The sequence below is a fragment of the Tachysurus vachellii genome, chromosome 2 (genome assembly GCF_030014155.1).
Source record: "Tachysurus vachellii isolate PV-2020 chromosome 2, HZAU_Pvac_v1, whole genome shotgun sequence".
Taxonomy (NCBI): Eukaryota; Metazoa; Chordata; class Actinopteri; order Siluriformes; family Bagridae; genus Tachysurus; species Tachysurus vachellii.
Genome location: NC_083461.1, coordinates 22,683,493 through 22,696,345, shown reverse-complemented (window position 1 = coordinate 22,696,345; position 12,853 = coordinate 22,683,493). Strand labels below are relative to the sequence as shown.

At 38.3% G+C, this 12,853-nt stretch overlaps 1 protein-coding gene across 2 annotated transcripts in view; it reads right to left on the bottom strand.

The window, feature by feature from the left end:
- Nucleotides 1–4,014: 4,014 nt before the first annotated feature.
- lmf1 (lipase maturation factor 1) overlaps nucleotides 4,015–12,853 on the bottom strand; it is a 20,406-nt gene continuing 11,567 nt past the window's right edge. For both annotated transcript variants that reach the window (XM_060863840.1, XM_060863841.1), the window contains 7 exons: nucleotides 7,930–7,995; nucleotides 6,666–6,833; nucleotides 5,857–6,028; nucleotides 5,503–5,656; nucleotides 5,093–5,276; nucleotides 4,853–4,965; nucleotides 4,015–4,220 (listed from right to left, as the gene is read on the bottom strand). In XM_060863840.1, the coding sequence (XP_060719823.1) occupies nucleotides 4,049–4,220; nucleotides 4,853–4,965; nucleotides 5,093–5,276; nucleotides 5,503–5,656; nucleotides 5,857–6,028; nucleotides 6,666–6,833; nucleotides 7,930–7,995 (1,029 nt within the window). In that variant the 3' untranslated portion in view covers nucleotides 4,015–4,048. The remainder of the gene's footprint in view (nucleotides 4,221–4,852; nucleotides 4,966–5,092; nucleotides 5,277–5,502; nucleotides 5,657–5,856; nucleotides 6,029–6,665; nucleotides 6,834–7,929; nucleotides 7,996–12,853) is intronic.

The window sequence follows — 12,853 nt, the reverse complement described above, 5'->3', positions numbered from 1 at the left end:
TTACTGAAGAGGTTATAGTAATAAAATAAAAATTACATAATTGTCACACATCCGGGAGAGTTACCATGTGGAGAAGACACAAAGCAGCTCAACACGTGGACTGTTGTATGTTCAGAGTGAAGCACAGGGGTGATAAGTGTATGGGCTTCAAGATCATAGCAATCCCAAGGCCCACTACTACTGTACCTGATGGATGCATCACTGCAAAAAAAACCTACTGATCTATTCTGAAGGACCGTGTAGCCATTAGAAGATGTGGAAATAGTGTGCAAGACGAGATGCAAATAGTCAGCAACAACACTTAAATACGCTGTGCCATTCAAGAAAGGATTATTGCTTGAAAACACAATTCCACCCACTCCATCCTGGACTGTTTGGGTTATAGATCAGGCTGTTTGCACCAAATTCTGATCCTACCATCTGTGTGTCTCAGCAAAGATTGAGTCTCATCAATTCAGACATTTTTCTAGTCTTTAAATGTCCAGTTTTGGTGAGCCTTAGCTTTCTGTTCCTGGGTGACAGAAGTGTAATCAGATGTGTTCTTCTGCTGTAGCCTTTCTGACAGATCGAACAAGTCTGTGCAGTCTCTGTAAACCACTTCAATCAAATATATATTTCAGTAAACACAGCTAAGCACCTATAATCATGTCAGGTTCAAAATAATTAAGATCACATTTTCCCCCAATTCTGATGTTCGTTGACAATATTAACCACATCTGGATGCCACAGCTACATGATTGGCTTGTTAGTGAATGTACATTTCATTTCTCCTTCATACTGTTAACTTTGCACTTTTTGTCTGCAGTCGTGAGCAAATATCATTCAGTAAATTAATATGCATGTGTCAGAGAAACAATGGCGCTTGCAATTTATTGTGCTGTTTTCACACAGTCTGCTGCCATCATCAGGTGAAAGGCTGGTGGGACACATATCCCGCATTCTGGCTTCGCTACTATGAATTGCGTGGTCATTTTTTTGTAACACATGTCGTAACATGAACGAGGAGAGTTATAATTGTTGTCAAGAGCATCGTTAATAGTAATATATCTGCCATTCAAAGGTGCTAGAAAAAATCCAGAAGACTGGTACACAAATGAAACCTTTTGATAGGTATGAAGACATAAGAGGTTCTTAAAACTAAAACACTGTCTGTAATAGGAAACATCACTAGTGTTAATACACAGTGACAGCCTAAAATAGTACGTCATATGATGCAAACTAAGACTGTGGTTAGAACAAACATCATAAGCCATCATAAGCAGATGCAACGCCAGAACTAGACTCTTTACAATTTCTACGAATGTGCCACACTTATTTCTCCTCGATCTGCCTCTGGTGCTGACTAATAGACACCATCAGAACACAATTACAGTTATGGAAAAAAGAAATTACTTCTATTTCTCGCAGGGCATAAGTAACAAGTGTGTGGTACTCACCAGCTTCTATATCTGTAACAAGCAAATAATGTCAATTGACACAACAGACTTTTCAGTCAGAATTCAGAATTTCATCATAGCACAGATGCAGCACTGTTTAAAGTTGTAAATGACCTGTTACTGGCCACTGATCAGGGTTGTGTCAGCCCTCTCCTGGCTCAGGTCTTATCTGACTGATCGCTATCAGCCCTAAAGATCTAAATGGTGACTACTCTAAACATACTGAGTTTATGTTTGATATTTCAGAGGTTCTGTTTTAGGCCCATTGCATTTCTCCCTGACAAAGTTGTGTAGTTGTGCTCAAAGGTTTGAATACCTTTGACAATTTGCAAGATCTGTACCATTTTTTAAAGAAAACGTGAGTGAGAAGAAATTATTTAATTTCTTATAGGACTCAAGCTAGTATGTAAGGCATAACAGAATGGCACAATCATCAGACAAAACATAAAAAAATCCCTGTTCAAAAGTTTACATAACTTTACTTCTTAATATTATGTATTGCCCACTTTAGCATCCATGATGGCATGCAATCCTTTGTGATAATTGTGCATGAGGTCCTTCATTCTCTCAGGTTGTATAGCTGCCCATTCTTCTTGGCAAAATGCCTCCAGTTCCTGAAAGTTTTAGGTTGCCTTAAACAAACTGCTTGTTCTCCCCAAAGAGGCTCAAAGATCACTCTAGAACCAGGTCGCTCCAGAACCTTCACCTTATTTGGCTCATCATTGTCATGGATCATTGTCATGTTGAACATCCGAGAGCATCCCTTGCACAGCTTAAGTGCTGTAGAATGCAAATTTTCATCCAGTATTTTCTGTTAACACTCTGCATTAACATAACATGCTGCATAGTCCCAAGAAATAAGAGATCCACCACCATGCTTTACAGTGGGGATGGTGTACTTTTCACCATAGGGTTTGTTGACTCCTCTCCAAACATAGTGTTTATGGTTGTGACTATAAAGTTCAATTTTGGTCTCATCACTCCAAATGACTGTTCCAGAACCTGTGAGGCCTGTCTAGATGCTGTCTGGTGTACTAAAGACAGGCCATTTTGTGGCATGGCATTTTCAAGTGTTGAGAGATCTTTTTATATCTTTTTCCTGCTTTATAAAGTTCATCTATCTTGTTCCGCGGGTCCATTAGCAGTTCTTTTGTCTTTCAGTGCATCACCTCATGAGCTGAGAACCTCAATGACAATTTATGCACAAATACTAATTACAATTACAAAGAGTCACAGGTGTGGAAACTTATTTTAATGGTCATTAAAAACTTCTGTGCATCAACCTGTGTGCTTATAATCTGGCCAAACATTCAAGGATATGTAAACTTTTGATCGGGGTTGTTTAGGTGATTTCAGTTATCATAAGGTTTTAAAAATGAGTCAAACAACTACGTGATAATTAATGACTTCATATGTCCACTATCCATAAATTAAAAAAAAATATTTTGCATTATCAGTCATATTTTCCAAATAAATGGCAATGTTTAACTATTTAAATATTTCAAGTTTAATTTAACAAGTAAACATTGCCTGCAGGAGTTTATCAGTCTGTTACATCATTTTGGAGTAGTTCACATTCACTGTACATTGCTTCAGTTCGTTGATGTTTGAGGTTATTATTTTATGCACAGCTCTCTTAAAAACCCACCACAGCATCAGTGGGGCTGAAGTCTGAGGACCCAGTTTTTACCCATTCATATGTCAGCTTGCTTTGGATTCAGTGTCCTGTTGCATGAAATATATGTACTGGTCTCCGGTTTCAAGAATATTCTGGTGAACTTAAAGTGGAGCTCATTCTTGTCTCAATGACTGCAAGTTTCTCAGGACCAGAGGCTGCAAAACAAGCCCAATCATCACCACTCACTGTAGAATGGCCTTATAACCCTTTTCTGATTGATGAGTAGCAACAGTTGCTTCTCTGAGGTCATGACTGATGTCCCATCTAAAAGTCCTGATGTCCTTTGAAAAAGTGCTCTATGATGTGTATTTTGTATATTGATGCATGCTTTTCTAATTAATAAACTTTCATCCTTTTTTCCAGTCACCTAATGATCAGTATTTATAGTGGCATAATAATAACCCCATTACTTTCCCCTAGGACAATACAGACACGGTGCATGGATACTAACATATTTGCAAATTTAAATACGATGCGTATACTGGATGCTTGACTGCTGTAAAGTTATATCCCAAAATGTTGCAGGACATTCATTGATCTGTTTTAAGTGCCATGGTTGAAAACTGGTCAAATAAATCCTTCAATAAACTGCAATCACTCATGTCATATTTTATTAGTGGCTTGGATTGTAGGAAATTGGTGGTTATGAAGAAACAATAAAGTGGGGCTTATCATGTGACATATTTCTTCTCAACTTCTCAGAATAAAAGAGTCTGCTTTGCTGTGAACATTTATAAATGTCATTTATTTGTGTCATTTATAAATGGCACATTTATGGATAGTCTATGGTACACACTATGGACGACTCTCAGAAAGAATGGAGAAAGTAATTTTTCACTTTAATGCATCATTAAAAGTATGTAAAAAAAGTGAAAAAGAGAAAAGTTACAAAATACACAATCATGGTATAATCATTCATTTTATTTATTTACATTTATTTGTCTGGTTGCGGCCAATTTCTCGACAGAAAGTACTTTCTGAGGCCTTCCAAATTGACTGGTGGGAAGTAAGGTCCAATACGCTTTCTGGCCCACCATTTCCCCTTGGCTGCAGAAACACTCCCAGGTTTGGTAAACTTATACCTGAAGTGTTCTCCTCGTATCCATCTAAATGTTTCAAAATGTATACGTTAGTGTTTTTTGTTAATAAATAAAACACCACAATAAGAACTCAGTTACTGTTCTGCAGTTTGTAGGATTTGTGGTTTAAAATGATTTTTGAGTGATGGAACACATGAGCAAATTATCCTGAAAAGACTTTCAACGATTTTATTTCATTGTCAAAGTCTTTGTCCCTGCATTATCAGAAGTTTGTTTTTCTTTTTAAACAATATTGGTCATTTTATTGGTAATATTAGGAAAAGAAGACAATTTTCAGAACCAGCTGTACCTAGTAAGGGACATGCTAAAGACCCAGCAGCTGTCAAATCCCCCAATCGTACATACAGCAGTTCTAAAGACCTGTTGGACCCATGTGGATCTGCCACTGAAATTGCATAAGGGTCAAATTTCCTGTATGTTCTAACTAACTACAAAACTTTTTTTTGGCAACAAATGTATACATAAATGTATGTAGGTATGCAAGATACAACTCAACAACTGCTGTACACAGCTGGGACACGGTAACTGACACTGTACCTGAAACAGATCCTCAGATTAGAGATAATTAGAGTCCACTGGATACTTTGTAGAAGCTTCATTGGTTAAGACAGATATTAAAGAATGTTACTGGGTCTTACCGAGGTTTGTCTTTTCCCTGAAAAGGATTATGGTCCATTAACGAGAGCACAGTGGAGTCATTTGCTAGGAGTCTTCCAGCTATCTGAATGATCCATTCATTCTGCTCATATGTCTAGGAAAATAGGAAGATAAGATGGTGAAGCTTTCAGGGAAAATGACAAAACATGCTTCAATTTGGCAAACACACACACAGATTAAATGATAAATGAATCATATACATTAATAGATTTTTCCCTTACCTGGAAGGCAGCAAACCACATCAGCCAGTCCAGTCTGAAGTGATAAGGGGAAATGAGGCAAGGTTTTCTATCTAGAGCTCCAGGTTTGCACAGGAACTCATACTCCTCCCATACAACACCCTCACCAGAGTGTGTAGCATTAAGTGTGCCCTGAAACACCACCTCTGTTCTCTCCTTAGTAATGCTACATAAATATTAAATAAGAATTCAATTATAAGAATTAAAAGGTATCTGTGACTAAAATCTGAATTCTGAGAATAAATAGCAAACTGACCAAATTAAGTAGTAAGTTAATGTTATGTTGGGAAGCCATCACAGAGTAAACATAAAGAATGTAATCCAGTAATCTAGGAATTCTGATCCATTAAGCACTGATACAGAGAGGAAAAAAACAAGTGAATGAGCTTCACCTGCCAAAAGCCCCGTACGTGTTGACAATACGGAGAGGCTCAAAAGATGTGTTCATCATCTGTCTAGGACTTAGGAGGTTGATCACCACAGGAACACTCAAATATGAAATTAAAATCCCAAAAGCCACATTAACCACTCGTCGAATGAGCATGCCTGGACAACACCAGAAAAAAATTAACGTTTTATGAAAGGTTTTAATGTGTACATTTAGCATTTTGCATGATTGAACATATACCGGCAGCCCATAGGATAAAATAAATAAATAATATACACTCTGGAAAAAAAAAAATAAATAAAAAAAAAACCCTGAAGCTTGCAAAAATAATAAGTAATACTTGCAAGCTTACACACACCTTTAGTGGCTGCTTGTCCTGCTGCCTCATTCTGCATCTTCAGCAAGGCCTGTTTAGTTTGTTGAACAGGCCAGAACAGAAATGCTAATGCTGCATCATCAAAACAAGCTAAACTTGGTACTATAGTTAGCCAATTCAGGAAACTAAGATTCCCGCTGATTATAAGAACTACCTGTAAAACAAATACACGGACAAAGTCATTAAGTACATAGGGCAAAAAAAAATTGATATCTATGATGTGAACGTAGTCTCTTTATCAGGAAAAGGTCAAAGCACATTCATATCTTGCTGATCTCCTAAAACAGTACACCATCACATACATTTCACTCAGCTGAGGCCTGCATAATGTTAGTGAAAATCAGTGGCAGACTTTGTTTTCTATGTTACCTATACAGTCTAGAACGATCTTCCAATGGCCATCAGGAACATGTTTCAATGAATGCATCCAAATTAAAAAGATACTTTTCTTAGATGTATAATTAACTAGCAATTTTTTAAAATGCATTTTATCATAAAATAGAAATTGGATGGTAATTCTTTGCATGTGAGCTACTGTAAGGTCGTAAATAGATAACATAATAATAATAATAATAATAATAATAATAATAATAATAATATCATTAATATTATTAATTATAATAATAATTATTATATATTACTGGGTGCTGCTGGGGCATCCAAGAACCTACCAGTGTATGTGTGTATGTACCCACCTTTGTGTGTGTGTGTGGTAAAATTAAAGTAATGTAAAATAATTTGTGTGTATGTGTGTGTGTGTGTGTGTGTGTGTGTGTGTATATGTTCATCACCTGGAAAAGGATTTGCAGCACTCCATTTACCATGCACATACGTCGGCCCATGAACGTAAAAAACGGCACGACAAGCTCAATAAAGTGATTACTTATTGTCTCAAATCGATGGAACCACCAAGGGGAGTGGTGCAAATAGTATGAGATGGGGTTAGGAACAGGCTGCGTCTGTGTAAAGAGAGAAAAGGCAAAACAACCCACTGTAGTTAGTTTGGTGCTAATCACTGGCTGCGTTCTGACTGCAGTTCTATTTATATACACACACAACTCAACAGAAATGACAAACTGACAGCTTGTGTGTTGTTCAGTGCCTTGCATACATATGTGATAATACAGCACTGTGCAAAGACCATTAAACAATAATATATCTAATAAAATAATATTGTACGACAACCCTTTGCTTTTAAAATGCGTCTGTATGTATCACTGGTACACTCTGTACATCAGGGCTATTCAATTAGTTTGTCATGAGGCTGGTTCATGAAAAGCGTCCAAAATGAGAGGGCCGGAGAGATACGGCTTGCAATCTGAGTGATGACACAAGAACAAAAGCTTTCTTTCCTACATTTACAACATGTTTGTGTTGTATTTTAAAACTGGATTACAACAACATCAGTTGTAAGATGACCAAGATTTTTTTTTACTACATACAAATGGGAAATCAGAGAGCCATATCACACTCCTTTAGAATTTCCTAAAGGATCCAAAGAAAGATATCATGGTGATAGATTAGATGGATTTAGACTTTTTGGAAATATTATTGGAATGATGATAACTGAACACTGTATACATGTGTATACAGACCCCATACAACCCTCACACACACCCTTCACCCAAAGCATTGGGTGCTCACAACTAGACTTTGCAACAGACTCTCTCACACACACACACACAATTTTACTTTACTTTCTAATGTTGCTACGATCAATCTTCTGCTAACTGGTTATGTTTACAATTGTAGGATCTACAGAACTGTATACTGGCCAGTGCTGCTCTGTGTATACTACTGTATTGTGATGTACATAAGGTACATAGTTCTTAGGTCTGTGTTGTTTAATCTAGCTCATGTATAGCACCACTGTCCTGGAGGAACGTTTGGCAGACGCCCTTGTACATGTGCTTTGAGTCTCTTTTTTATTTCACTGTGTACTGCACCAGCTATACATGGTTGAAATAACAATAAAAGTCCCTTGACTTAACTAAATGGTACTGTTTAGCATAAGCAGTTGATTGCAGCTCTCCTCTTACACACGAACATACTTACTTCATAGTGATAGTCCATGCAGGTCAGGTCTCTCCAACAACGATCTCCTCTTATCTTGATCAAGCCCTTGACAAATTGAACAACCCCATATCAAATTTTGACAGAGACTTAAAAAATATATAATTTATTTGTTCAGTTACCAACCAGATATTTCAGGGGATTTGCCCCAGTAGCAATACAGACAAAATACTGTAACTTTATTATCCCTTATTAGTTATGTTGGCTTTGTAGAAGCCAACATTCTGATTTCCATTATAAGCTTATTAATGGTGCTTGCTAAAGCAATATTCTTGTTCTCTTGCATACTTATTATTATTATTATTATTATTATTATTATTATTATTGTTAATGGTGCTTGCTAAAGCAACATTCTTGTTCTCTTGCATACTTATTAATGTGCTTGCAAAGCACATTATTGTTCTCTTGCATACTTATTAATGTGCTTGCAAAGCACATTATTGTTCTCTTGCATACTTATTAATGGTGCTTGCTAAAGCAACATTCTTGTTCTCTTGCATACTTATTATTAATGTGCTTGCAAAGCACATTATTGTTCTCTTGCATACTTATTATTAATGTGCTTGCAAAGCACATTATTGTTCTCTCGCATACTTATTAGGGTTCAAGCGTGAAGTGCTGGAACCCTATTGTATTCGTTCTGATTTTTATTATTAGGGTTCAAGCGCGAAGCGCTGGAAACCTATTGTTTTTGTTAGGATTTTTATTATTATTATTATTAGGCTTCAAGCGCGAAGCGCTGGAAACCTATTGTTTTTGTTAGGATTTTTATTATTATTATTATTATTATTATTATTAGGGTTCAAGCGCGAAGCACTGGAAACCTATTGTTTTTGTTAGGATTTTTATTATTAGGGTTCAAGCACGAAGCGCTGGAAACCTATTGTTTTTGTTAGGATTTTTATTAGGGTTCAAGCGCGAAGCGCTGGAAACCTATTGTTTTTGTTAGGATTTTTATTATTAGGGTTCAAGCGCGAAGCGCTGGAACCTATTGTTTTTGTTAGGATTTTTATTATTATTATTATTGTTATTATTATTATTATTCCGCCCTAGAAACGGTCGTGCAGCCCAAACCGTAAGGCCTAGAGAGCTCAAACTTGGTCAGATGGTAGTACTGGTCACAGTTACTCAGGGCCAAAATCTCAGCGGAATCAGACAATTTGGGGCGCTTCAGCACCCCAAAATGTGTTTGTCCCCATAACCCCTAAACCCCTAAAACCCCTATGTCCAAATCTCAAGTGCTTTATATCATTGGAATCCTTGGCTCATGACTTAAAAAACGTATATCTCCAATTTCATTTCCGCCATTAAAGTTTTTCACTATTGCGCATTTTATCCGAAACCTACTTTTGCTAACTAGTCCTAGGTTTTTCGCCTGATCAAGACCAATCCAGTGCAGTAATATTCTCTGGAGTCTCAAAGACAATAATTTTCGAAAAAAAGTCGAAATTTTGATTCAGGGTCCTTAAGGGGCCCCAAAGCGTTTGGACTGTGAGGAGCCAGTTTTACTAAAATGTCAATAACTCAAGAATTAAATTGCTATCAACACCAAACTTGGGACACATGTGAAAGAGGTCAAACTGAGGTCACAGGTCAAAAACCGTGGCGATTGGCCACTTCGTGGCGCTATAATGGAAAAATAACTAAAAACAGCCATTTTTTAAAACAAAGCCCTCTAGCGCCCCCAACAGTCCAAAAACCCAATTTTGTGCTGACTTGTAAGGCAAAGATTCTGATTCTGGTTCTGACTCGGAGTGGGTGGGGCCTAACCCAGAAGTAGGCGGGGCTTGTCTTGAAATGGGCGGGGCTTTAACCGGTAATAATATATTTGTAATATTTATAACACTAGCTTACTACCTTTATGTTTTTATGAAATACAGCAAAAACGTGTCAGACACACAGTGTCTGGTTACTGGTTAGAGACAGCTGAAAAAAATCTCCGACAGGCAGAGACACAATGCGAGTCGCATTCTACCAAGCAAGCACCACGTCTGAACGAACCCACGTTTACCAGAACTCTACTGGTTAGTAAGTACGTATTATTAACGTTACAACCCGAAGTAAAAAGCTGAAGAAACCCTAAACATTAACGGAAAAGACCCACGAACCCGAGTGACTGAGGGAGAGACAGAGAGCTGTTCTGTGTGTGACTGTGAGTGAGCAGAGCGAGACACAGCAACACAATACATCTGTATGTGGATAGGGGAGGGGCGCTGTGACTAGCCTATCACTGTAGGGGAGGGGCGCTGTGACTAGCCTATCACTGTAGGGGAGGGGCGCTGTGACTAGCCTATCACAGAACGCTGACACAATCAGCTAGCCAATGATGATTTTCATACAATCCGAGCACAGATATTGACTCGTATTACTCGTATAATACTCGTACTTGGCAGAAGTGCTTTATCCGTACCGGATACTCGTTTCAGCAGAGTATCCGGCTCATCTCTAATGTATATGACTTTGTTTATTTTAGGGAAAACTGGACGGGTGAGTACTTCACATGACATATGTTGTGGCACCCTCTGTAGCATGTCATATGTAGCATGACATGACATATATTGTCATGTCAATCCAAAGGCCTTAAACGCTTGAACCCGGGAAATGCTGCTTGCAGCTTTGCAAAGCACATTATTGTTCTCTTGCATACTTATTATTATTAATGGTGCTCGAAAAGCATCATTATTGTTATTCTGCATACTTATTAATGGTGCTTGCAAAGCATCATTATTGTTATTCTGCATACTTATTATTATTATTATTATTATTAATGGTGCTTGCAAAGCATCATTATTGTTATTCTGCATACTTATTATTATTATTAATGGTGCTTGCTAAAGCAACATTCTTGTTCTCTTGCATACTTATTATTAATGGTGCACGAATAGCATCATTATTTTTATTCTGCATACTTATTAATGGTGCTTGCAAAGCATCATTATTGTTATTCTGCATACTTATTATTATTAATGGTGCTTGCAAAGCATCATTATTGTTATTCTGCATACTTATTATTATTATTAATGGTGCTTGCAAAGCATCATTATTGTTATTCTGCACACTTATTATTATTAAGGGGTCAAGCCCCAAAGGGGCGTAGACACCTATTGTTATCGTTAGTTTTCTTATTATTATTAGGGGTCAAGCCCCGAAGGGGCGTAGACACCTATTGTTATCGTTAGTTTTCTTATTAGGGGTCAAGCCCCGAAGGGGCGTAGACACCTATTGTTATCGTTAGTTTTCTTCTTCTTCTTCTTCTTATTATTATTAGGGGTCAAGCCCCGAAGGGGCGTAGACACCTATTGTTATCGTTAGTTTTTAGGGGTCAAGCCCCGAAAGGGCGAAGACACCTATTGTTATCGTTAGTTTTCTTATTATTAGGGGTCAAGCCCCGAAGGGGCGTAGACACCTATTGTTATCGTTAGTTTTCTTATTATTAGGGGTCAAGCCCCGAAGGGGCGTAGACACCTATTGTTATCGTTAGTTTTCTTATTAGGGGTCAAGCCCCGAAGGGGCGTAGACACCTATTGTTATCGTTAGTTTTCTTCTTCTTCTTATTATTATTATTAGGGGTCAAGCCCCGAAGGGGCGTAGACACCTATTGTTATCGTTAGTTTTTAGGGGTCAAGCCCCGAAAGGGCGAAGACACCTATTGTTATCGTTAGTTTTCTTATTATTAGGGGTCAAGCCCCGAAGGGGTGTAGACACCTATTGTTATCGTTAGTTTTCTTATTATTAGGGGTCAAGCCCCGAAGGGGCGTAGACACCTATTGTTATCGTTAGTTTTCTTCTTCTTCTTATTATTATTATTATTAGGGGTCAAGCCCCGAAGGGGCGTAGACACCTATTATCGTTAGTTTTCTTCTTCTTCTTATCATTATTATTATTCCGTCCGTCATTGAAGTCAATGGCAGCCCATAGAACCGTACGTAGGAAAGTTATGAAATTTGGCACACATGTAGAGGCCAGTCTTAGAAGTTACTGTAGCAACTTTGGTGTGTCTAGCTCAAACCGTCTAGCGCCACCAACAGTCCAAAAACCCAATTTTGTGCTGAATCGTAAGGCCTAGAGGCAAAATTCTTGCAAAATCAGAATCAGAATCAGAATCACAAAGGTCTTTATGAGGGACACACACTCACACACACATTTATGCACACATTTACACACACACACTTACTCACACTCGCACACTCACATACTCACACACACACACTCTCACACACACAGACACACTCACACACACACACTCACACAGACACTCACACTCACACAGACACACACACACACACAGACGAGGAACACACTTTACACACACATTTACACACACACACTCGCACACTCACATACACACACATTTACACACACACACACACACTCACACACACACATTTACTCACAATCGAAAACATACTCACACTCGCACACTCACATACTCACACACACACACAGACAAACACACAAAGACACACACACACTCACACGCACTCACACACACACTCACACAGACACCCTCACACACACAATCACACACACACACACACACCCTCTCACACACACACACACACAGACACACAGACACTCACACACACTCACACTCACACAGACACACACACACACAGACACACACACACACAGACGAGGAACACACACACTTACACACACACTCGCACACTCACTCACATACACACACATTTACACACACACACTCTCTCACACACTCACACTCACACAGACACACTCACACAGACACACTCACACAGACACACTCACACAGACACACACTGTCTCACACACACACACACTCACACACACTTTATTGTCAAGTATGTTTTCACATACGAGGAACACACACACACACACTGACACACACATTGACACACATACACACACACACACACACACACTCACA